This window comes from Staurois parvus, unplaced genomic scaffold (genome assembly GCF_062004578.1).
Source record: "Staurois parvus isolate SC_StPar_1 unplaced genomic scaffold, SC_StPar_1.0 ptg000394l, whole genome shotgun sequence".
NCBI classification, from domain to species: Eukaryota; Metazoa; Chordata; class Amphibia; order Anura; family Ranidae; genus Staurois; species Staurois parvus.
Window position 1 is genome coordinate 9368870 of NW_028318190.1, and position 26131 is coordinate 9395000.

General features: G+C 40.2%; 1 protein-coding gene across 2 annotated transcripts in view; it reads right to left on the reverse strand.

Annotated features, from left to right (window-relative positions):
• The window catches only part of TFAP2E (transcription factor AP-2 epsilon), a 63748-nt gene that overhangs the window by 22781 nt on the left and 14836 nt on the right, over window positions 1–26131 (reverse strand). The window contains exon 4 of one of the 2 annotated variants that reach the window (XM_089686328.1): window positions 5141–5218. The exons of the other annotated variant lie outside the window; for it this stretch is intronic. Within the exon in view, the coding sequence (XP_089542454.1) occupies window positions 5141–5218 (78 nt within the window). The remainder of the gene's footprint in view (window positions 1–5140; window positions 5219–26131) is intronic. 2 annotated transcript variants of the gene reach the window in all.

Sequence of the window (26131 nt, forward strand, 5' to 3'; positions counted from 1 at the left end):
ACTCGCCATGTTTGGAGGAGGAGGAATGCTGCCTATGACCCCAAGAACATGGATGGGTGTTGCAGCATGACAATGGCCAAAAACACACAGCCAAGGCAACAAAGGAGTGGCTCAAGAAGAAGCACATTAAGGTCCTGTAGTGGCCTAGCCAGTCTCCAGACCTTAATCCGATTGAAAATCTGTGGAGGGAGCTGAAAGTTCGAGTTGCCAAATGTCAGCCAGCAAACCTTAATGAATTGGAGAGGATCTGCCAAGAGGAGTGGGCCAAAATCCCTCCTGAGATGTGTGCAAACCTGGTGGCCAACTACAGGTAACGTCTGACCTCTGTGATTGCCAACAAGGGATTTGAGACCAAGTACTAAGTCATGTTTTTTTTTAAGGGGATCAAATACTTATTTCCCTCATTAACATGCAAATCAGTGCATAATTTGTTAGACATGCATTTCTTTTGAATTTGTTGTTGCTATTCTGTCTCTCAGTGTTACAATACACCTACCATTCGATTTTTAGACTGATCATTTCTTTGTGCGTGGGCAAACATTCAAAATCAGCAGGGGATCAAATACTTATTTCCTTCACTGTAGATTTTTTTTGTTAATAAAAAAGCTGTCAATGTCAGCTGTCGAAGTCATTATTTTGTAAATGTCAGTGCTGCTTCAGTGCTTTCTGTACATCACAGGAAGGATTAGGGCACCTCACCGATGTTAACTAAAAATGTAACATTGAGGCTCCTTCTGTCAATATGCTTCTCTGCCACTCCCATGGATCAGCATACTTCCATACAGCCGAGCTAGTTGTCATAGTGTCTCTTGCTATGAATGTCCTGATATAGACAGGTGAGCAGGGATGATGCAAGAACAATATGAGAATGGATAAGCAACTTAATTGTGTCTAACAATTATAGAGGCTGCAATATACTCACTGTGAGATCTTAAATACCAGATAATAAGCATGAAAAACACTTTCCTGGAATGCAAGCAATTGTAGATTACACTTTGACTAACGAACATTTATCTCCTGTCTTTGATTTTTCTAAATGTGGTAAATTTGTTGCTGAATTCATATTGACAGCAGTGTTTACTGCAACCCAAAGACGTGACTGTTATTATTGTATGCTATTAGATGCTCAATGTACCATATTTGTAATATTGCCCATCTGAATTCAGATCGCAGCTATTTTTTCTCTAGAAAGTGTTAAAAATCTGATTTAAAATGATACAAGGAAAAGCATTGACACAAATCATGCACTTGTAAAATGTGTAGCTTTTTCAGCTACATAATTCAGCATAATGATTTTTTTTTACTGTATATCTTTTTCCTATGTGTTGATAAGTATTTATCAATCTTGCCAGTTCTTGCTTCTTCCTGTGAACAGGTGACAACAATAATCATAGTCTCCTAATACTGTGATAGTGTTGTCATCCTGCCATACCAGCTCCTGTATTGGGGGTGCAGGCAGGGCTGCGATTAAAAACCAGGGGACCCATAAGGCCAACCTGACAGGGCCCTCAACCCAAAAAAAAACAGTTTACGGTTTTTCAGTTATGAATGAACATTGCAAGTTTCTGCTCACTCATTGTGTTCATGCAGGAAAGGAAAGGGCTGGTAAATGTGACATATTTACTGGACTCTTCTCCCACTCTCCATCCTGAAGAATCCTATTGTGTTTGAAGCTGTTGGTGGGAAGGAGAGGAGGGAAGCCTGCAGCACTGCAGGGCGGGGGCACACAGGGGGCCTGGACAGAAGAGGGAAATGCATCATGCACAGAGAGGGTGGCAGGAATGGAGGGTGTAATTACTGGAACCAATCCCTTGTATGGCTCTTTCTGCAGCAGCTGAAACCGAAGAAGAAGAGGAGAAGAAGCCAGCTTTCAGCTGCTGCAGAGAGAGAGCCATACAGGGGATTGGTTCCAGTAATTGCAACCCTGTTGTGCCGATCACCCTCCCTGCCCACATCTGGTTTACTCAGCTGCCTGGGCCCCCCTGCTGGCCTGGGCCCTGTACAGGAGGACTGGTGGTCCCCCCTTATCCACAGCCCTGGGTGCAGGACACCATGCTGAAGCACAACGTGCCTACAGAATCCCATTGTCAGCCTGTCCTGAAGTCAACAGTAGTGGCTGGTTGCTGTGGCTTTTATCCAGTACACAGCCCAGGTGCATACCAAAGATGATGGAGATATTAAGGTCAAGAAACTGCCAAATAAAGTCCCAAGACTTTCTGTTTGCCACTTATTGGGATGGGCAGCCTAAGTAACCAGTTAGGAAGCGTATGAATCTGGAAGGAGTAGAGCCACGTTTAAAATTTTTAAAAAGGCCATGAACAGATAAAGATCACTATAAAACCTGAGTCATTAATTAGTTGGAAATTCTAGCATGATTCCCATTTGCTCTTTTCTGATTCAGTATACAAGAGCTAGTGCTATAAGGTAGCTGTACTACATGATGTACAGTGAACAGTGGATATGCATTGTCTGCTTAATTAGAAACCAAAGCAGCTAAAGTCCATGTACACAGGCTTTTAGCAGAGTTTAGAAGATGACACTTTTAGGTGAGGTTAATCGTGTGAGAATCGCCTTCAGGATCAGATTGTTTTGGCTACTGGTCACGAGGAAAAGCAAAATGTGGCAAAACGTGGTACACGCATTTTGGGTGCATTTTTTGTTTTTCCGCTGCCACGGTAGGCTAGTGTATATGTAGCCTAATAATGACTATAAGAAGGGGGAGCTCAAATAGAGGTCACTGATATGGAACTTTAGTCCCTGAAAAACTGTTGCCCCCTTCCGAAGACATTATGGGGTTGATTTACTAAAACGAAAGAGTGCAAAATCTGGTGCAGCTGCGCATTGTAGCCATGCAGCTTCTAACTTCAGCTTGTTCAATTTAACTTTGACAGAAAAAAAAAATGTGGAAGCGAATTGATTTGTATGCAGAGCTGCACCAGATTTTGCACTCTCCAGTTTCAGTAAAGCATCCCCTATATAGTACAGCAAGGGTGGGTGGATCAATTCAAAAATGTAGGTATGCAAACCAATTCCTGTCTATCTGTTGCAGTGTTAAAGTTTGACTACATCTACCCTTTAAGTTGATAATATGAACATTTCTGCTTAATGTTCCCAAAAACCTGCAACATGAAGATAAGAATCAGGGGCGGACTGACAACTCATGGGGCCCCCGGGCAATAGGGGATCTTGGGGCCCCTGTGTCCTTGCCCAAACTCAAAAAAGCCTATGAAAAAGGTACCAGGGGCATCTCATGGGGCCCCCTACTGACCCCGGGCCCTCAGGCAGTGCCCGAGTTTCCAAATAGTCAGTCCGCCCCTGATAAGAATAAAAGAGATTACGTCATAAATGACTCCAAAAGATGTGCTTTTTTAGATAAATGTGCACAATGTACAGCCCTAAACATTTCAGATTTATTGGAAACAACCATATCAGTTATGTCAACCAATCAAATTTTCCCTTTCCTATGACAAGGAGTTCTTCCACGCACATTCCTACATGAGAAATGAATGTGTTTAGGGTGAACCATTTTTTATGTAGCCATAAGAGTCATTCTTTATCAGTGCAGAACGAGGAATATTTAGTGTGAAAGGGTGCCCTCCGTCATTATGCGCTGTATGTGTCATGCATTATTTTCACTTAGCTGAACAGTTCAGCATGGTCTGGGAGTAGGAGGAGGCCGGAACGTTACATCAGGTGCTGTGCGCACTGTTTTAATTGATACATCTTGATCCCAGGAGTTTGTGTAATGTGAGAAATAACTCCCTCTCTCTCTGTGTTCCTCCATTGGCATTGCTACATCTGTCAGGGGAGGGGCTCCGATTAACAAGAGCCTCCAGGGAAATAAAGAGAACCAACTATTATATTAAGCGATATCCTCTGATATAATGCAGAAAATATGAATGACTGGGAAGAAAAATAGTTATACATTTTCTTTGTTTCAAGCATGAAATAACTGATTAAAAAATCGTGATATAACTGTGGTATACCAGTTGGGACCAACCCATAGGAAGAAATAAGATTGAAGCTATCTATAGTCAGAACACTTAAGGCCCAATTACACTGCTGCATTTCGGTATGATAAATTGTATGTGTTGTGATGTCCCCATAATAAAGAAAATGTCTGTTCCCTTCTAAGTGCTTCAGTACAGTGTGTTTCCAAAAGTACATGATCATTTTTTTCTGCATTTTGGTGTGTTAAGATGCCCATGGAAGCCAGTGGGTGGCGAGGTACATCATATCAGCCCACCCGTTGGTTCCTGGGATCGATAAGTGTGTTAGGATGCCCATGGAAGCCAATGGTGACGTATTAAAACACATATACCATGCATTTTAATGTGTTTGCATTAGAGGTGGCCCAACAATGTTTGGCAGGTTTTTTTTTTTTTTTGTTGCAAACTTCTCATACCTTTTGTTGCCATAATAATTGAACTTCCGCTGGTGTATTTAGGTTTCTAGCTGCCCTAGGCAACACAAAAATTGGCTCCTCACCCACCCACGGAGAGACCCTGACACCGACCAACACCCCCCTCCCCCATGGAGAGAGGCTGACATTGACCAACAACTCCCAGGCCACCACCACCGGGAACAGCCTTCCAATACCGCTGCCCCCCCATACACTGGCAACCCCTCCACCCCTGCGAGAGAGAAGGCACTTACCTTTACCACTCCGGACATCCCTGGGAACAAGAGTCAGGCTCTGCATACACCATCAAGCAGCCCGCAGCCTCTCTCAGATCCCACCTGGTCCCCATGCTGCGTGTGTCCATCCTTCCATCCCTATTTTAGGGGGGCAGAGCTGCCCCCCTGAAAAATGCCACTGCCCCCCTGAAAGATGCTGCTCTAGGCAAATTCTTTATTTGCCTTGTGGTAAATAAGCCCCTGGGTTAGGTACGTCATATCCACCCACCCGTTGATTCCTGGGATCAATAAGTGTGTTAGGATGCCCATGGAAGCCAATGGTGATGTAGTAAAACACATACATGCATTTTAATGTGTTTGCAACAGGTATTAACTGTTTCTCAAAAGAGTTACACCTAAAGCGGAGTTCCACCCACTTCTTAAATTTTTTCCCTATATCTGCATTGCAGGTGGCCCAACAATGTTTGGCAGGTTATTTTTTTTTGTTGCAAAGTTCTCATACCTTTTGTTGCCATAATAATTGAACTTCTGTTGTAACTTGCTGCGGCGAGGTACGTCATATCCGCCCACCCGCTGGTTCCTGGGATCGATAAGTGTGTTAGGATGCCCATGGAAGCCAATGGCGACGTATTAAAACACATATACCATGCATTTGAATGTCTTGGCAACAGGTATTAACTGTTTCTCAAAAGAGTTACATCTAAAGTGGAGTTCCACTCGATTCTTACATTTTTTCCCTATGTCTGCATTGCAGGTTGCCCAACAATGTTTTGCAGGTTATTTTTTTTTGGTGCAAAGTTCTCATACCGTTTGTTGCCATAATAGGTGAACTTCCATTGTACTTCGCTGCGCCCACCCATTGGTTCCTGGGATCGATGAGTCATCAATCCCAGGAATCAATGAGCATCCCTCGCTTGTAGCATCATGATATTTTCAACTGTACTTGCCTTCCCCAGGTTGTCTTTTAATTGACAGGTTGCCATAACAATGGGGCAGGAACTTCCGCCGCCGCCACCATTGTTAGGGCAACCTGTTGTAAACAAACTGTGCCGCACAGTGTCCTTACTGCGCAGGCGTAAGATCAGAAGGTGCATGCTGGGATAGCCAGGAGCACCGAATCCAGGAAGTATACGCTAGCGGGCTTCAGATGCCCACATCCTTCGTGGAACCTGCCTGCTTCCGGGATCTATGTAAGATATTTAGATTTCATAATTACCGAGCATGATATCAGACATAGCAGTAGTCTAATATTACAGTGCAGGTTGTAATAATTACGGGGGGAGCTTTTTAAAAAAAACATGTATAGGGACTGAAATCCCGCTCTAAGGCATGCCAAGATTTATAATTGTCACAGCCAAGCTATCAAGCTATCAAATGGCTGGTGTCATAACTGATCACATGTGCAGCACCATGGCAACTGCAGATCAAATGGAGGCTAAGATGGCAACTTCCTTGGCTGGAAAGAGGAACTAAACCCATTAATTTAATAGTGTTTTCTCCTTTGCGCTCAAGTCACGTTTCAGAATCCCCCTGCTGTGCCCTGAACACTGAATGCTGGTGGCACATGGAGGCATCTGTGCTCCAAACACCCTGGAAGAAGGAATAAAGCTGCCACACGCCAATGATGTCACTGTACTCAGTGTTTATTGCACAGGCAACCCATGGTTCCACTCCTTGCCAAAAAGGACTTTTAACCCAACAGGACTTAAGGACAGTTCACACCTTTTGTGGTGCAGGAAACCTGTGTTTCCCATACCGCGTGGAAACAAGCTGCCCTCTGCAAATGCATGTTTTCCACATCTAGCAAATACAGGTGCGTTCACATCCACCAAAGCATGTAGTACCGCAGTACCATGCAGTTTGGTGCGGTGCAATTTTCACAGTCATACCTGCTGCAATTTTTATGCAGTCCAGTGTGAAATTAATGGGTTTCTGAAAACGGGAACATGCAAAAACAGGTGCATTCAGACACACCTATGTGCGAACATGCTCTAAGTCATAAAGATCTCTGACAAAGTAGGCCCTTAGAGAGGCTAGCTATTTTCTCAGTACTGTACAACGCTATACTGTAATATCTTTGTGATCAACCTAAGGGTCATAAGTATAGCGGTTGGTTTAATAAAACTGGAAAAGGAAAAATCTGGGGCAGCTCTGCATAGAAACCAATCAGCTTCCAGGTTTTATTGCCAAAGCTTAATTGAACAAGCTGAAGTCAGAAGCTGATTGGCTACAATGCACAACTGCGCCAGATTTTGCACTCTCAGTTTTTGTAAATCAAGCCCATAGGCTTTCTGTGAAAGCAGTATATGTGTTTGAGTAATACATCACATGGTTTTCAATTGCTATGTTCAAGTGTTTTTCTATATAAAAGGTTTGTCTGTGTTTGTGATACAATAAACATTTTTTCCTGTCAAAGTGTACTTTTCTTCTATTTCAATACCTTTATTATTTATATTGATTTTCATTTCTATCGATGGGATTAAATTCTTCCTAAATTAATTAGCACTTTGATCTTAGACCAGGTCAGGGAGCACCAAATAAAGTCCCAGGGTAGGTACAAGAGCAGGTAATTCATTTGATCTGCCTTTGGCTACAAAGAAGGAACTTTGTAAACAACTAGAATGAATCTCAACATGGTCGGCTGTGTCCAAAGCAACCAGTCAATTAGCTTTTACAATATAAAAGTAAATTGAAGTCTGCAGACTTGTAAAGCATGCTTCAATTACAAATCACAAGCAGAAAAACAAAGTCCACCCACATGATCTCTATACCGTTTTGTGGGCTTACCATGCAGCCTTCTCCTCCTCCCTAATAGCCACATGTTTGCATCACACTGCATCCATATCAGTGTACTTGAAGACTATACTTAGCAATGGACTTGGCCGGGACATGATGTTGGTTAGATAAACATACTTACAATTTGACCTAATAAGTCATTTAAAAAAAATCAGCCAATGTGTTTTTTGGCCGAAGAGAGGGGGCACCAGGGCTTTTTGTAGCCCTGATGTCCCCAAAATATGTTGGCTGTTTTTATATGACTTTTTTTTTAGCAGCAATTAAAGGAGAAGTATGGCTTTTTTTGCCCTAATTCGGCAACAGATCACAGGTATGTGTAACAGTCCAGGCTTAGGAAAGATCCTGACTTTACAGTTGGGATCCAACCAGATGCCTGGACCTGCAGCTGGTTCAGCCTCTCAGCGAGCTGCCAAGAACAGAGAGCCAGCCACTCCCGCACCCACCCCTTCCACAGTCTGGTGCTCCCGGGAGCGCTGGAGGGGCAGAGCAGAGAGCCAGGGACTGATTCTCGGATTGCTGCTCACTGAAGGCTGAGAACTGAGCGATCAGCAGTCTTTGATTTCTCAGTTTTCAGTCTTAGAAGCAATGGGAGACAGATGCAGCATTGGATCTATGTTGTATCCACATAGGTGAGTATATATACAATATATATATATATATATATATATATATATATATAATTTTTAAGAACCTTGCACTTTTCTTTTAAAATTATCTTGAAATATTTCATCCGGTTCTGGTCTGACGCTTCTTTCTTTATTTCCAAGCTTTTTATTGCTGTCTGTTTCCCCTTAAGTTTGTTTTATTCTCTTTATTTGTTCTGGTGACCATCTGACATGCAGAGTGAGAGACAATCCAAAATTCTGAGTATTTACAGAAATAACAGAAATAATAACAGTATTAACAGAAATGGAGGGTAAATAACTCAAAGGGGGTTCCCTTTTCCAGTGACAGCTGTCAGATGGACAGATGGACAGATGTCCATAGGAATGTTTGTTCAAAAATCTACTAGTGTATGCCCATTTTAAAAGAGGATTTTCCTTCCTTTGGAGAGATCTCCTCTGACTTTCGGATGTGTCTCATGACAGCACATAAAGGAAATTTTCACCTCAAAAAACAAAAGATTCCTTATTCTATCTAAATCTAAAAATGGTTTTAGCTATACTTTAATGGCTCATACAGCCAAAATACAAGCCAAGTTACATAAAGGCGGTATTGAAAATATTTACCATAAGTTTTCATGTCTGTACAAACCCTGAACATCTGACACTGAATGTTTCCAAGGCAAGCTAGTGTAAGCCATTGGGGGTTGATTTACTGATGAAATGGAGACTGTCCACTTAGCTTCGTATTCGGTCGTTGTGTGAATTGGAAAAAAAAATGGACTTTTTTCTTGCACGCAGTTGGATGACCGAAGTGAACACCAAGTGAATGAACATACACTTTTCATAGTGAACATTTACATTGCTAAGTGAGGCTTTTCAACCCCCTTGCTTCCTGAAATCAACCACTTCAGGCAAGAAAAAGCTGACTTCACTGTCATACAATACAATTTGTGGGCAGGTTAGGTACTACTAGAATTTACTGGGCTCTAAAAAGGTCCTCTAACTTCCAACCTTTAACTGTGTGTGCAATTATGGCAATAGATGAAAACTAAATAGGATTTATCAACAGATATTTAGCTATTTCAGACAAATGATTTAAGTTGTATATTTGTTGATTATTTATTATACAGGACTTATATAGTGCCAACAGTTTGCGCAGTGCTTTACAAAATGAAGATTATTGTTAATGAGTTCAAGTGAATCGACATAATCTACACAGCATAGTGATCTACAGAGTCTTTACTATGTTAATGCATACAAATGCATGAATACACAGTATATATACACTATATATATATATATATATATATATATATATATATATATACATAGTTTAAGAGGGTAAACAGCACCAGCAGGATCCCCAATATGTAACACAAACCGGTTACAGCACAGTAAGTAGAAACTTAAAGCCAGCTGCTATATTGCAGGCTGTAAGTTTACGTTTACAAGTGCTGTAACCCTTTTGTATTACATATATATATATATATATATATATATATATATATATATATATACACACACACATACATACATAGATTTACCAAAATTGGTGCACTCCAGGGGCGGACTGACAACTCATGGGGCCCCCGGGCAATAGGGGATCATGGGGCCCCTGTGTCCTTGCCCAAACTCAAAAAAGCCTATGAAAAAGGTACCAGGGGCATCTCATGGGGCCCCCTACTGACCCCGGGCCCTCGAGCAGTGCCTGAGTTTCCAAATGGTCAGTCCACCCCTGGTGCACTCAGAATATGGTATAACAATTTACTGAGAAACTAAGCGCCTTCTCTTTATGATATGTACTGCCTTACACAAACAGGGCATCTTCTATGCAATAAAATATAAATAATTACTCAACCATTTAGTGTGCCAACAAAAATAAAAATAATACATAAAAATGTTAGCTGCCCCTTAGAGTGGAAAATCACTTGTGACCATATAATAAAATAATGTATGTCGCTAAACATGCATGTTAGATTAACAATATTCCAATTGCGATAGGAAAATGCAAAAACCTAAAAGTGATATACATTAATAAATCCAAGGTCAAGAACAAAACAAAAAATAAAAGTCCCACACCAGGTTGTAGATCAAAAATAATAGTCTTGTGGTGCCAAGTTGTAGATCAAAAACAATAATTTTGTGTTGCCAAATAAGTTGCTCCATGCAGATCCTTTGAGCTCCACCACCATAAGACAATATATTGCACTCACCAACCATCCATGACCTCTTAATTACAAGAAGGTCTAATGCACTTTGTGTCCCCAAGAGTTTGGAATGCCTTCCTGGTGCCCAATCCTCGGCACTAATACACTCAGCTCAGGATGCTAGCACCACTCGACAGGGAAGTTGGCGTGTGTTCCATAAACCAGACGTGGATATGCCTGGACACAATTCTGCCGCTACATGTTTCGCCTACCAGGCATCATCAGGAATCTAATGTGAGTGCTTATTTGGTTGATTTTATTCATTTTGTTAATAAACCTACTATACTATGAGGCATTTCTCCTGCTGATTCTTGCTAACCTTGGCTATGGAGTAAATTGGGAGACCATTGAGAACATATACACTGATGTTCCAAACTCTTGGGGACACAAAGCACATTAGACTTTCTTTTAATTAAGAGGTCATGTATGGTTGGTGAGTGCAATATATTGTCTTATGTTGGAGGAGCACAAAGGATCTGCATGGAGAAATTTATTTGGCACTACAAGATTATGCACCATTGTTTTTGATCTACAACCTGATGCGGGACTTTTGTTTTTTGTTTTTGTTCTTGACCTTGGACTAATTAATATATATCACTTTTAGGTTTTTACATGCTTTTATCACAGTTGGAATATTGTTCATCTAATATGTATGTTTAGCGCCATACCCTATTGTATTATATACTCAGAATCTGGTGCAGCTGTACACGGTAGCCAATCAGTTTCTAACTTCAGCTTGTTCAGTTAAAGTGTTACTAAACCCAGGACCCTGCATTCACTCTGTCTGATCTCCCACAGCACACACAACATGGAAATGCAATTATTTTAGTAAATATAAACTGCTAAATACCTTTTCTCATCAGCAGTTAGAGCAGTCATGTGACTTCTATCTGTGTCTAGCAGAACACGTTAAAGCTTGTAGGAGGAGTTTTCATTCTGCTCTAGGAGGATGCAGAACCCCTAACCTATGTCTGGACAGTGCAGATTGGCCCTGTGCTGATCACAAGCACTCTCTGAAGAAAAAAAACCCCTCTCTAGCAATACACACCAAACTGAGCATGTGCAGAGTGACTCCACTCGATATGTCTTATCAGGAGAAAAGAGGGGGACAGTAGAAGAAGGAGAGGATCAGAGAAGTCAGGATCAAACAGCCTTTTTACACAATGCAGAGGATTAACCCCTTAGGTTCCACAGTGAGTATAAAAAGCATGCTTTACTGCAAATACACACTGATTTTACTGTTGTGGGTTTATTAACCACTTGCCTACCGAGCACTTATACCCCCTTCCTTACCAGGCCAATTTTCAGCTTTCAGCACTGTCGCACTTTGAATGACAATTGTGCGCAACATTATACCCATATCAAATTTTTGTCATTTTTTTTCTCACAAATAGAGCTTTCTTTTGGTGGTATTTACTTGCCGCTGGATGTTTTACTTTTTGCGCTATAAACAAAAATAGCAAAAAATTTGAAAAAAAAAGTTTCTTTGTTTCTATTATAACATTTTGCAAACAGGTAATTTTTCTCCTTCACTGATGTGCGTTGATGAGGTTGCACTGATGGGCACTAATAGGCGGCACTGATGGGCACTGATAGGCAGCACTAATGAAGTGGCACAGATAGGTGGCACTGATAAGCGGCACTGATAGGCGGCACTGATGATGGGTACTGATAGTCAGCACTGATAGATGGCACCGCTGGGCACTGACTGGCGGCATTGCTGGGCACTGACTGGCACAACTGCTGGGCACTGACTGGCGGCACTGCTGGGCAATGACTGGCACAACTGCTGGGCACTGACTGGTGGCACTGCTGGGCTGCACTGATGGGCATTGGTGGGTGGCACTGATGAGCACAGGTGGGTGGCACAGGTGGGTGGCACTGCTGGACACTGGTGGGTGGTACTGCTGGACACAGGTGGGTGGCACTGATGGGCACAGGTGGGTGGCACTGCTGGGCACCGATCATCAGGGCACTGATCATCAGTGCCCTGATGATCGGTGCTGATCCCTGCTCTGACAACTGTCGGTTCTCGGCAGTACTTTCCTCATGTTCTGACAGCGTGAGGAAAGTGCAACCGAGAACCGGCAATTGCATTTCCCTGTGATCAGCGTGTCATTGGACATGGCTGTTCACGTGGTAAAGGGCCGCTGTGATTGGCCTTTTACCACATCATGTGATCAGCTGTGTCCGTAGGACACAGCGATCACGGAGATCGCCGGGTGCGCACCCCCAGGGGGCGCAGGGGAGCGCGTTCTGTAAGGACGTCATATGACACCCTCCCAGAACTGGCTGGCCACAGTGCAGCTGTCATTCGGCTATCTGCGGTCAGCAGGTGGTTAACACTTTAAGCTTTGACAATAAAACCTGGAAGCTGATTGGTCTCTATGCAGAGCTGCACCAGATTTTGCACTTTTCAATTTTAGTAAAGACCCCAATAGTTGGAGGTGCCCATATTTGCTCAATGCAATTGCAGGCTCTGCTCACTGCTTGTACATTGAAGATCCTAATACCTCACCATCAGGCTACTACATAGGGTTTGTCTGTTTAAAAACAAAAAACCTATGAGCAATTTCTGATGATGTGTAACACACAGTGCTCCTAACATCGAAAGACCATGTGATCTAGGTTATCTATACAGTCTTTCATTTAGGGCAAAAAAGTAGAATTTAATGTAATAATGTGGTCTGAAAATGTTCACATCTTGTTGGTCCATGCAAAGTTTGAATTTTTAAGATCACTCCACTTTTAAAAAAAATCACTCAACAGGATGTCAACTATACTGTATATATTAATTTATCTCTCTTCACAACTACAAGTTTATATGAAATATTTTTGTATTTAAGCCCCTGATCTAGTAAGTGACAGCGATAGAAAGGAATGTTAAGAAAGCAATTTCGCATCTTGACTGAAGATACAATCTGAGGATTTCCTCTCCTTTTGGGAAGGACCCCACCATTCAAAGGCCCTGGATAAGCCCGTGCTAAAATAGGTACATAAGTCAAGCCAGATAGAGAACATTCTATAAGCTTTGTATATGTATGGGAGACTTTGTGCTTCCTTTATAAAGTGTTTAATTGGTTTATGGATCTGGAAGCAATTATCAGGAGCAAAGAAAGACCTTTTAAGCACTGGGACAGACTAAGAAAACTTTGATAAAGTCTGAATTACAACAGGGGTAGGACAAAGCTTATCTGTCTGTACACACATATCTGGTAAACACAAATGGGTCTGTTTTTAACTTGGTACACATAGCATTATGGAATTAAGCTTTGAATAAAAGTTAAACGTTAGATCAAATGCTCATTCAACAATATCATACTGATATGAATCAATAATATAAATATTCAGTTATCAATAAAGAAAAAAAATTATATATTATATATATATATATATATATATATATATATATACAGTTGCAAGAAAAAGTATGTGAACCCCTTGGGATTACGTGGAGTTTTGCATGAATTGGGCATAAAATGTGCTCTGAACGTCATCTAAGTCACAACAATAGAAGAACACAGTCTGCTGAACATAATACTACACAAACATTAGATGTTGCCATGGTTTAATTGCACATAACATGTAAACATTCACAGTGCAGGGAGGAAAAAGTATGTGAACCTTTGGACTTAATAACTGGTTGACCCTCCTTTGGCAGCAATAACTTCAACCAAACGTTTCCTGTAGTTGCAGATCAGACCTGCACAACGATCTGGAGTAATTTTGGACGACTCCTCTTCACAAAACTGTTTCAGTGTAGCAATATTCTTGGGATGTCTGGTGTGAATCGCTCTCTTAAGGTCATGCCACAGCATTTCAATCGGGTTGAGGTCAGGACTCTGACTGGGCCACTCCAGAAGGCGTATTCTGTGCTGTTGCAGCCATTGTTTTGTTGAATTACTTGTATGCTTTGGGTCATTGTCCTGTTGCATCACCCATCCTCTGCCGAGCTTCAGTTGGCGGACAGATGGTCGTACGTTTTCCTGCAAAATGTCTTGATAAACTCTGGAATTCATTTTCCCATCAATGACAACAATACGTCCAGGCCCTGAGGCAGCAAAGCAGCCCCAAACCATGATGCTCCCTCCGCCATGTTTTACAGTGGGGATGAGGTTTTGATGTTGGTGTGCTGTGCCTTTTTTTCTTCACACATAGTGTTGTGTGTTCTTCCCAAACAACTCAATCTTGGTTTCATCTGTCCACAGTATATTTTGCCAGTAGTGCTGTGGAACGTCCAGGTGCTCTTTTGCAAACTTCAAACGTGCTGCAATATTCTTTTTGGACAGCAATGGCTTCCTCCGTGGTGTCCTCCCATGTACTCCATTCTTGTTTAATGTTTTCCTTATTGTAGATGTGTCAACAAAAATGTTAGCATGTGCCAGAGATTTCTGTAGGTCTTTAGCTGACACTCTGGGATTCTTCTTTACCTCATGCAGCATTCTGCGCTGTGCTCTTGCAGTCATTTTTACAGGACGACCACACCTAGGGAGAGTAGCAACAGTGCTAAACTTTCTCCATTTGTAGACAGTCTGTCTTACCATGGACACATGAACATCAAGGCTTTTGGAGATACTTTTGTAACCCTTTCCAGCTTCATGCAAGTCAACAATTCTTGATCGTAGGTCTTCTGAGAGCTCTTTTCTGCGAGGCATGGTTCACATCAGACAATGCTTCTTGAAACCAGTAAACCCAAAACAGGTGTGTGTTTTTTAGGGCAGGACAGCTGTCAGCAACACATCCAATATCATCACACTGATTGAAGTCAAGGTTGGCTCACTTCTGGCTCCAATTAGCTCTGGGAGAAGTCATTAAGCTAGGGCCTCACATACTTTTTCCTCCCTGCACTGTGAATGTTTACATGTTATGTGCATTTAAACCATGGCAACATGTTGTGTAGTATTATGTTCAGTAGACTGTGTTCTTCTGTTGTTGTGACTTAGATGACGTTCAGAGCACATTTTATGCCCAATTCATGCAAAACTCCACGTAATCCCAGAGGGTTCACATACTTTTTCTTGCAACTATATATATATATATATATATTTATATATATATATACCTTATATAGATAATATAAATATTCAGTTATCAAAAAATAAATATATATATATATATATATATATAGATATATATATAGATATATAGATTATAAGCTCCAAGGAGCTCCTATCCCTCTTGTATTGAACTGTATTGTTGCTGTATTGTCTCCCGCTATATTGTAAAGTGCTGAGCAAACTGTTGGCGCTATATAAATCCTGTATAATAATAATAATTACATATATATATATACACATACACCGTGTGTATATATATATATATTTGATATATATATATATTTGATATATATATACTTTATATATATTACAGTATATAAATATATATAGTATCTAAATATACTATATATAGTATACAGTATATATATATATATATATATATATATATAAAAACAAATATTTTTTCATCTTTATTGTTCATATATGTGCAGTAACTATACAATATATATCAATATTTATCTATAATTATTATATATAGTACTCATTTTGGCCATTATAAATTCGTATAGGTTTCTTACATCTGCTTTAAATTAATTTATACTGAATCTGCAGTATACATCCATTCAATGAAATACATAGACACAGGATAACATGCTTATGTTGGCTGTGAAAGATATTTCCTTATGAAAAAATCAAGATGCCAGACAACAGAACAAACTAGGTACAAGGTTATTAGCAAACATTTTTCTTTTGTTTCTTTTTCTTCTTTAGTGTCATTTTAAGCAAATAATTTAGTGTGACTTTTGCAGTTTCTTATCTGGAGATCCTGCCAGTAAAAGCACTTCAATACGACAACACTAAGCAACTGCCTTGTTATTAGCAGGAATGTTATCATCATGCCATGTGCACTTCTTTAATTGGCTGCTTTCGTGAGTGCAGAGACCTGACAGGCAGTAAAATGCCAACACAGGGAGTGTTCATGGCAGGCTGACAACACTACTTCTAATTGCATGGCAGTTGCTTAAAGTTGTCAGCATAACACACAGGGGTTAATTTACTAAAGCTGGAGAGTAAAAAAAATCCATCTCACTTCTGCATAGAAACCAGCTTTCAGGTTTTATTACCAAAGCTTAACTGAACAAGCTGAAATTAAAAGCTGATTGGTTTCTATACAGAAGTTAGCCTGAATTTGCACTCTCCAGCTTTTTTAAATCAACCCCACAGTTACCGGCAGGACCTCCAGGTAAGAAAATTAACAAAAGATTATAAATAATAATAAATAATACATTTGGGGTTTATACAAGTGAACATCACACTCAAAGCTCAGTTGTCAGATCTCAGAAAGAATACTGATGCATGCGCAATGGACAAGGCGAAGAGCGGATTTCTGGATCCTGACAACGCTTGGGGGGGGGGTCAGCCTATTTGGCTCTTGGCTGAGTAGCGTTGTTGGCCCACCACAGGAAATAAGGACATATTCCTGGGAACAGTAGGTTTAACATGTAATTGTTTACATATTCTAAGCCTAAGAAATATTAGCAAACTGTCTATGTTGAATATATACTGGTAACCTTGCAAAGGGCAACATTTTATTTTGGCCTGGAGTGACACTTTAAAATATTGCAGTTTACCAGTCCTTACATGTGGTGGCTACATTTTTTTGTTTTTTAGGCTTTTTTTCCTTTTGTTTACCCCTGGTGGTGATGTGAATAACACATTTTCTGTCCCATCATGCCTACACTAATTTATCCACTGTACCAATGAAGGGAACCAATGCAAAACAAAGCAAGAAGTGGGTAGAAAGAAACCCCCTGGGACTTTTCAGGCAGACAAGTGGGTACAAATTTAAACGTTCTGTGGTTCTGTGGACCTTAGTAGGTCCTTTGCTTTTATCGATATAGATCTAAAGACAGATATTGCTTTTAAGAAAGTTTGAATTTGTACCCACTTGCCTGCCTGAAAAGTCCCAGGGGGATTCTTTCTACCCACTTCTTGGTTTGTTTTGCAGTTGTATTGGGAAAGTTGGCAGAGTCTTAGGCCGGCCATACATGGGTCGAAATTCGACCGATTTTTCGTCCGAAAATCAGACCTAAGAATAATCGGCCGATTTTCACTGTTAGTGGGTCAATGGTACCGGCCAATTTTCGTGGCTCCTCCCCTTTTCAGTGATCGGGCATGTTAGAAAATTTGTGAAAAACGACTGATTTTCGACTCAATGATGGTCAAATTGTACGATCATTCTTCTGAAAAGAATATGCGCATGAACCGTGACCTTGAAAAAAACAGAAGTTTTGCCTGTTATATGAGGTGAACTTTATGACTTAGGTGTCCGTTTATGGACCAGCGGTAATAGATCGCTGCTCAGTGCTCCGGCATTCTCGGAGAACACAGTTCTCCTGTGAATGCCGTTTATGAAGCATATGTCGATCAGTTCTCCAAACGCTGGAAAACGGCTGATTTTACTATAATCTCGCGAGATTACTAAATTATCTCTGCTTAGTTTTCAGTCCCTCCAAATCTCCAGCTCTGGGCTGGAGAATCTGGAGGGAGAACACAGATCTCCAGTGAAGGGCTGAATATATTCTCCTGGGTGTCATAAACTGTGAATGACCAGAGAATAGCTGTGATCCTCTGAATCTCAGCTATTCTGTGTGTCATAAACGGACACCTTGGTCGGCCGATTTTCGAAATCATTGATGGCACCATCGGATTACCGAGTGAACGGCGTTTTTCGATTTTCGGACGAAAAATCGTTTGGAATTCGAACCATGTATGGGCTGCATAACATATATGTTTCATGGATTGATCTCTTGATATAGCATTGTTATTTATGGAGACAGAAACAATTCAGTACTGCCCGTGATACTTTTTTTATTTGCACTAACATACAATTTTGAGGACAAGCTTTCGGGGAGTGTCCCCTTCTTCAAGGTCCAAGCAGTACTGCTTGGACCTTGAAGAAGGGGACACTCCCCGAAAGCTTGCCCTCAAAATTGTATGTTAGTGCAAATAAAAAAAGTATCACGGGCAGTACTGAATTGTTTCTGTCACAAGTGCACTAATACGGCTACAATCACCTCAAGCAAAATGGAAGATATTATATATGGAGGGAACCATGGTTGGACTTGAAACATGTCTGCCTTTGTTCATCCCCATTACATTGTGTAAATGCACAGGATGTGACTTAAAGCAGAGCTCAACCCAAAAGGGGAAGTTCTGCTTTAAAGCTTGGTCCCCAATTTTGACAGGTACCCATTCCAACTTCCACTGTGATCACCTAGGCGATCAAAAGCAGAAGCTATCCTCCCCCCTCCCACTGTCTGGGACACGTGACAGGTTTGCAGAACCATTCGCAATGCACAGCGCTGCTTGCGCATGCGCAGTGGGCACTTGGCAATTAAGCTACAAGCACACTTAAGATGCTGATGAACCCGGCTGGACCGAGGGACAGGTAAGTGGTTGTTTTTTAACAGTCAGCAGCTACAGTTTTTGTAGCTGCTGACTTTTATTTTTTTCAACAGAGACTGGAGCTCCGCTTTAGCCTGGGTTCACATATATGCGGTGCGGTATATCACATGTGATTCGTACCACATTCCTGTGCAAATCACATGCAATTTGTGTGCGGTGCGATTGGAGCCATACATTTTGTAAGGCTCTAATTGCACCACACCTGCACCAAAAACATGTAGGACCCTTTTTTGGACCCGCACTAGCATTGGATCACATGGGTATTCACACCTATGCGATCCGATTCTGCACATAGCACCACGTTTTGCGGACCGCTTTCAGGTGTTGTTAACAACATACACACCCACAGTGGTTCGCATGAACGGGGTGTGATTCTGATGCGGTGCGGAATTTGCACAGAAAACGCTGTGAACTCCGCACTGCATCAGTGTGAACCAGTGCTTAAGCTGGCCATACATTATACAATTTTCTCATTCAATTTCCATTAGATTTACCTTCAACTATGCATTTCTGGCAAGGTCATTAATTATCTCTGTACTTACTGAAAATGTTCTTACCCTGAGAAATGGAAATTATTGCAGCCACTGCATCTAAGGACTGGTAAACTACAATATCTGAATTTTTTGTTTTCAGCTTTAGATACATTTTAACCCCTTGTTAGCTATAGCTTAATTTGCAATACTAGTTGGTTGATTAGCGAAAGAAGGAGAGGATTTTTTTTTTTTTGCACGTGATTGGACATTTAAAGTGAACATAACTTTATATTAGTGAACACTTTATACTCCTGTAATCAACAACCTGACTGAGTTAATCTGATGCAATCAATGGTCAACATGGAGGAGTCTCATGCTAACTAGAGAAGAAAATCACAAATATAGTTGAGCCTAAGGCTCCATTCACATCTGGGTGTAGCGTTTTTCAGCGTGATTTTTGTGCAGATTTTACCGCTATTTTTGTACATTTTTATACAGTGACTTTAGCTGTTTTTGAGCAATATCATCTATTGCATCATTTGTTGCTATGTTTTTCTGTTTTTATTTTTTTTTGTTTTTCATTAGCTATTAGTTTATTATTATTATTATTATTATTATTATTATTATTCATTTATTATTATTTTGTTTTTTGTTAGGGTAAGAGGTTAGAGGTAAGGTTAGGTTAGGGTTAGGATTAGGGCTTAGGGTTTAGGTTGGGGTTAGTATTTTATTTATTATTTATTATTATTTGTTTATTTATTTGTAGTATTTTATTTATTATTTTCTTTCTATTTATTTGTTTTTCTGTTAGGGTTAGGGTGATATTATTATTATTGTTATTAATAATAATAACAATAAATGAATAAATCAATCTCTTAGATTGTAAGCTCCAAGGAGCAGGGCCCTCCTAGCCTTATTGTATTGAACTGTATTGTTGCTGTATCTTCTCCTATTATATTGTAAAGCACTGAGCAAACTGTTGGTGCTGTATAAATCCTGAATAATAATGTAAAATAAATACACAAATAAATTAAAATATTCATAAATAAATACTTGTAATAATAAATTTATAATAATTAACCCATACCCTTGACCCCCTCAAACCTAAAAAAGTAATAAAATAATAATACATTTTTTTATTATAATTATTATTGTTGTATTTTTTTGTTCAGGTGTTTATTTTTGTTACTATTATTATTATTATTGTTGTTATTATTATTATTATTATTATTATTAATAATAATAATCATCTTTTTTTTTTAAGGTTAGGAGTTAATTATGATTTATTTATGATTTATTTATCATGATTTTGTTTATTTATATGAGTATTTATTTAATTCATTTAACATTTATTTATTCATATATTACTCTTTTTTTTTTTCATTTGAGTAGAAAAGCGTACAAAACATGCGTTAAACTGTGCAAAAGCACACAATAGTTCCTCAACTTACAAATCAGCCCAATTTGAGCTACAAAAGTAGCTCCAAAATGTTTTTGTGCTTTAGGCGTTCTCCTGGTGACTTGGAGTGGAGATGTGAAGCATCTCCATGGAGTAATATTGATTTTTTTCCCCCTGAGTGTTTTGGAACCTTGCACTATAGAACGCTCAGGTGTGAATGGGGCCTTAAAGTGGAACTAGAGCCTCCTATCCTTTTTGGCCATGGAGGCTTCTGTTTGATTGCAGTTCCCATGATGCTGCACATGTGATCAGTTATAACACCAGCCATTTGATGGATTGACAGTTCAGTTGAGAACACAAACAAAAGTGACAGTTAGCATTCACGGCAGCCCTTGAATGTAACTGTTTTAGAAACCCGTACATCGATGGGTTTAGTTCCACTTTCAACGTGCCCATCTGTGTATTGCATGGTCCCTCCCTTCTCTCTCCTTTCTTTAACTCTCTATTTGCCTGTTTGCTCACACCTACCTTTAATTCAAATATTAGTGAAACAGATCTATAGATATATGAAATAAAACCGCCGACAGAATGTTGTAGAAACAACAGCAAAATCGATGATTTGATCCCTGTCTTTATGCTGAAAGTATTTGAATACAGTCAGTTAGCAGAGCACAACTGTGGCACAAGGAACCCATAAACATTTGTGGTTCATACTTCCTGAGCCAAGAACAATTTTCAAATTACTTTTGGGCCAAACTGCCAAATCTAGACCTGCATATTTCCTGACATCAGTGCTAATGTTTACAATATTCTGCTTGCACTTGTTATATAGGGCTTGTTTAGTCCACAAATTTAGTCCTTATGGATTCCTCTATACCTTCCTTAGTGACAATCATTATTTTGCAGACGGTGTGATGGCTGTGTTCTTGAAATGTCCCGATTTGGTGAAAACAAGGGTTAACAGGCTGAAAGAACCCGCCATTTTGCTAGTATCCTCTAATCAGCTTTCTGGAAGTCCTTAGTTGTGACATTGTTAGTGGTTTATGAGGCAGTAAATGCAGAGGAACAGAAAGGAGGATCTGGGGATATGAGACTGGTCTCCCATAATTAGTTTTAATAGAAAAATCCGGGACCCTGTGAGAGGCCGGAGGTTTGATCATGCGGCTGGGCAGGAAATTGAAGCAGACAGTACAGATTGGAAAAGTATTCCCTAAAATCCTGTGCCTGTGAGCATACGGTGCTGGTGGTGGAGGGGGATGATGTATGGATGCTGCTCTACCAATGCTAGTTCCCACATCACATCTTGTTGTATCGGTGTAAAATCAGACTGTAATTATTATTTAGGGTTTCATCGCTGTGCTAGGACATGTGACAAGAACTCATGCACACTGTTTTCAATATCATCTGTTTGGCGGACTTTGGATGACTCCACACTGGATGGATAATGACACTTGGATGACAGTGGAGGTCTGTGATTCTGGCAATACTGATGCTGCAAGGCATGACAGTGCATTCATGACCTTAGTACACAGCATGCATTCACTAACATCTATACGAGTTATAGAAGAGTGTAGCATGTTCACTTTGCAGAATGAATCATTCAATTACGTGTGCTTTTTTTTTTCATTGCACACAATTGACTTTTTAAATGTGTTCCCTAAGCTAAGTGAAAATTCACTTTGCAAATGACAAATTAATTTTGAAATGTGGACATGCGCTACTCCTTTAGTAAATCAACCCCAAAACATCCAGACGGCCAAATTGTGGTTGTGATCTCCTAGATTGTAAACTCGAAAGAGCAGGGCCCTCAATCCCCTCATGTTTTGTATTGTATTGTTATTGTTCTGTCACATGTTATGTCCCCCTTTGTAATGTACAGCGCTGAGCAAACTATTGGTGCTTTATAAATACTGTATAATAATATAATAATAATAATAATAGGGTTACTGTAGACAGTTGCCTTTGATTATCTATAGCGATCCATGAGTGCAGCATTCCAATAGGAGGTTAAAAAAACTGGAGGTTAAAAAAGTAAAAAATCGTCATGAATAATATATGAGATAGCATTAATAAAACATCAATTAAAGGGACTCTGTTTACAAACAAAGAGTGTTTAGAGCTGTAGCTGTTCACTAACTAGGCGTACATGAGCAGCACAGTGACTAAATGGTTAGCACTTCAGCCTGGCAGTACTAGGGTCATTGGTTCAAATCCCAACCATGGCACCACCTGCCTGGAGTTTGCATGTTCTCCTTGTGCCTGTGTGGGTTTTCTCCAGGTTCTCCGGTTTCCTCCCACACTCCAAAGACATGCTGGCAGGTTAATTAGGTCCTGTCTAAATTGGCCCTAGTATGTGTATGTATGAATGTAAGTTAGGGACCTCAGTGGATGTATAATGACACTTGGATGACAGTGGAGGTCTGTGGCAATACTGATGCTGGAAGGCATGACAGTGGAGGTCTGTGGCAATACTCATGTTGCAAGGCATGACAGTGGAGGTCTGTGATTCTGGCAATACTCATGTTGCAAGGCATGACAGTGCATTCATGACCTTAGTACACAGCATGCATTCACTTACATCTATGCGAGTTATAGAAGAGTGTAGTATGTTCACTTTGCAGAATGAATCATTCAATTACGTGTGCTTTTTTTTTTTCATTGCACATGATTGACTTTTTAAATGTGTTCACTAAGCTAAGTGAAAATTCACTTTGCAAATGACAACTTCATTTTGAAATGTGGACATGCTCTACTCCTTTAGTAAATCAACCCCAAAACGTCCAGACAGAGGTGGCCAAATTGTGGATGTAATCATAGGGTTACTGTAGACCAGGCGTGGACTGGCAACTCATGGGTCCCCTGGGCAATAGGGGATTATGGGGCCCCTGTGTCCTCGCCCACACTCAAACCACATCCAAAACAGCCTATGAAAGGTACCAGGGGAACCCCATGGGGCACCCTACTGACCCCAGGCCTTCAGGCACTGCCTGAGCGCCGGAATGGTCAGTCTGCCCCTGTTGTAGACAGTTGCCTTTGGTTATCTATAGCGATCCATGAGTGCAGCATTCCAATAGGAGGTTAAAAAGCAAGGTGCCAACAATGGTGTCCTTTTTATCAAGCAGTGGTAAATGACCGCTGCTCAGTTCTCCGGCATTCTCAGAGGAGAGAGTTCTCCTCTGAATGCCTTTTTATGAAGCAAATGAATGAATGAAGAGAGAAGCAATCTATAAATGCTTTGCATGCTAGAATCTTGCGAGATTACAGCAAGAGATCAGTCAAACACCGTTTACTAAGCAGAGGTAAATTATCACTGCTTTGTTTGCGGTTCCCCCGATTCTCCACCTCTGGGCTGGAGAATCTGGAGGGAGAACACAGATCATCAGTGAAGGGCTGACATCGCTCCTTCATATACTGGCCATCTGTGTGCTGAGATGATCAGCCGAAAACATGTTCTCCGCTGATCATCTCTGTTTCCTAAACCACTAATGATTGGAGATCAGCAACGATCCTTCGGATCACCGCTGATCTCTGTTTTATAAAAGCACACCAATATTAGGTGCCTAACATACTCCTACTTGCTTATAATGTATCTAATTTGCTGTGGCTTTGTTTCTGTGTGCAATAAAAAATCCTGTAATCCTGACTGCAAATACTAGCACTAAATTGATATTTATACTGTTGAATCCTTCCATTTCCACTGTTGATTACTCAGTAACAGAATACCTTTAAGCAACAGTTACTTCTTCTGTGCCTTAGCTTGCTCTTCAAAGCTCTGTCCAATGAACTTAATACAATACCATGTGCACATAACATAATAGGTTACAATTCAAGCTATGATCATAACTAAGACAGCTATAATGTAACGGTATTTCTATTCTAACAATACAGTGATATAGCGCTGACCAAATCAAACAATTTCGTGGAACCACTCATCAAACGATTTTCTCTTCGTTGATGAGCAGGATGTTTTAACCGATAACAATATTGTGAATGAAAAAATCCGGTTGAACAACAGTGGAAAATTGTTGTTTTGCATACGAACGACTGATTTTCCATGTGGTGGTATGACAGTTGTACGAAAAAAATCTATCAAGCGCTATCACGCATGAGCGGAAACAGAAGATGACCTGGATGTTTATGTCCAAGGAATCTTCGTAAACACGAAGGAAAAATCCAAATGTTAAAAGTAGATTGGCCTGATGAGATAATGAAACCAGAATTATGCCTATTATATTTTATGTATCACTATTTATGTATATAGATAATCCTAGATTGTAAGCTCCAAGGAGCAGGGCCCTCTTTTCCCTCTTGTATTGAACTGTATTGTTGCTGTATTGTCTCCTGTTATATTGTAAAGCGCTGAGCAAACTGTTTTGGCGCTGTATAAATCCTGTATAATAATAATAATAATGTAGTAAACTATATTATACTCATTGCTGTCAATTGTTGCGTATATCGCGCGTTCTGGCCAGAAGGGCGTGGCTACAAGGTCACACGCACACTGCATCACTTCCACTTGTACGGAAAATGTCAACACTACGTAATGCCCGACGAACTATTTTTTTAGATTGGTTAATGTGGGCCACGATTTCGACCAACAATGACCGATCGGTCGATCTTCTAATCGTGTATTTCCACCTTAAAGGCCATTTCTAATGCAGATATTTAGGGACAATGAAAATATAAAACAGCAATGTTTACTACTAACTAGCAGAACTAAATACTAAAACAATCTGTCAATGGTGAACTAGTGTTATAGACAAAATCGCCAAACTGTCATACTGTAAGGCGCTACAGATCTAATATTTTATTACAAAGTATATAGAATTTATACTTTTATTAGAATAATGGCTTTACCAGCCAACCAAATTAAATGCCAAAGCCCTGCATTCAGCAGCCTACTGGATATGAAGTCATTCCCTGAGAAAGACAAGATTCCTATTAGAAATAATCTACCAAATATTGTGCTGTCTACATTATGAGTATGAGAAAAATCGTCATGAATAATTTATGAGAGATAGCATTAATAAAACATCAATTAAAGGGACTCTGTCTCCAAACAAAGAGTGTTTAGACCTGTAGCTGTTCATTAACTAGGCGTACATGGGCAGCACAGTGATTAAATGGTTAGCACTTCTGCCTGGCAGTACTAGGGTCATTGGTCATCTCAACCATGGCACCACCTGCCTGGAGTTTGCATGTTCTCCCTGTGCCTGTATAGGTTCCCTCCACATTCCTCCCACACTCCAAAGATATGCTGGTAGGTTAATTGGATCCTGTCTAAATTGGCCCTAGTATATGTATGTATGAATGTGAGTTAGGGACCTTAGATTGTACGCCCCTTGAGGAATAGGGACTGATGTGAATGTACAATGTGCATACATTTCCAGTGCTATATAAGTACCTGAAATAAATAAAAATACAAAAGTCTGTTTGGATAAAAGCTACTATTTAATACTAACTTCAGTATGTGCTCTGCCATGTTTAATAAATCTCTGCAGCATGCAAGGACAGGACAGTGTTGTACTACATGTCTGTGGAGCACCAG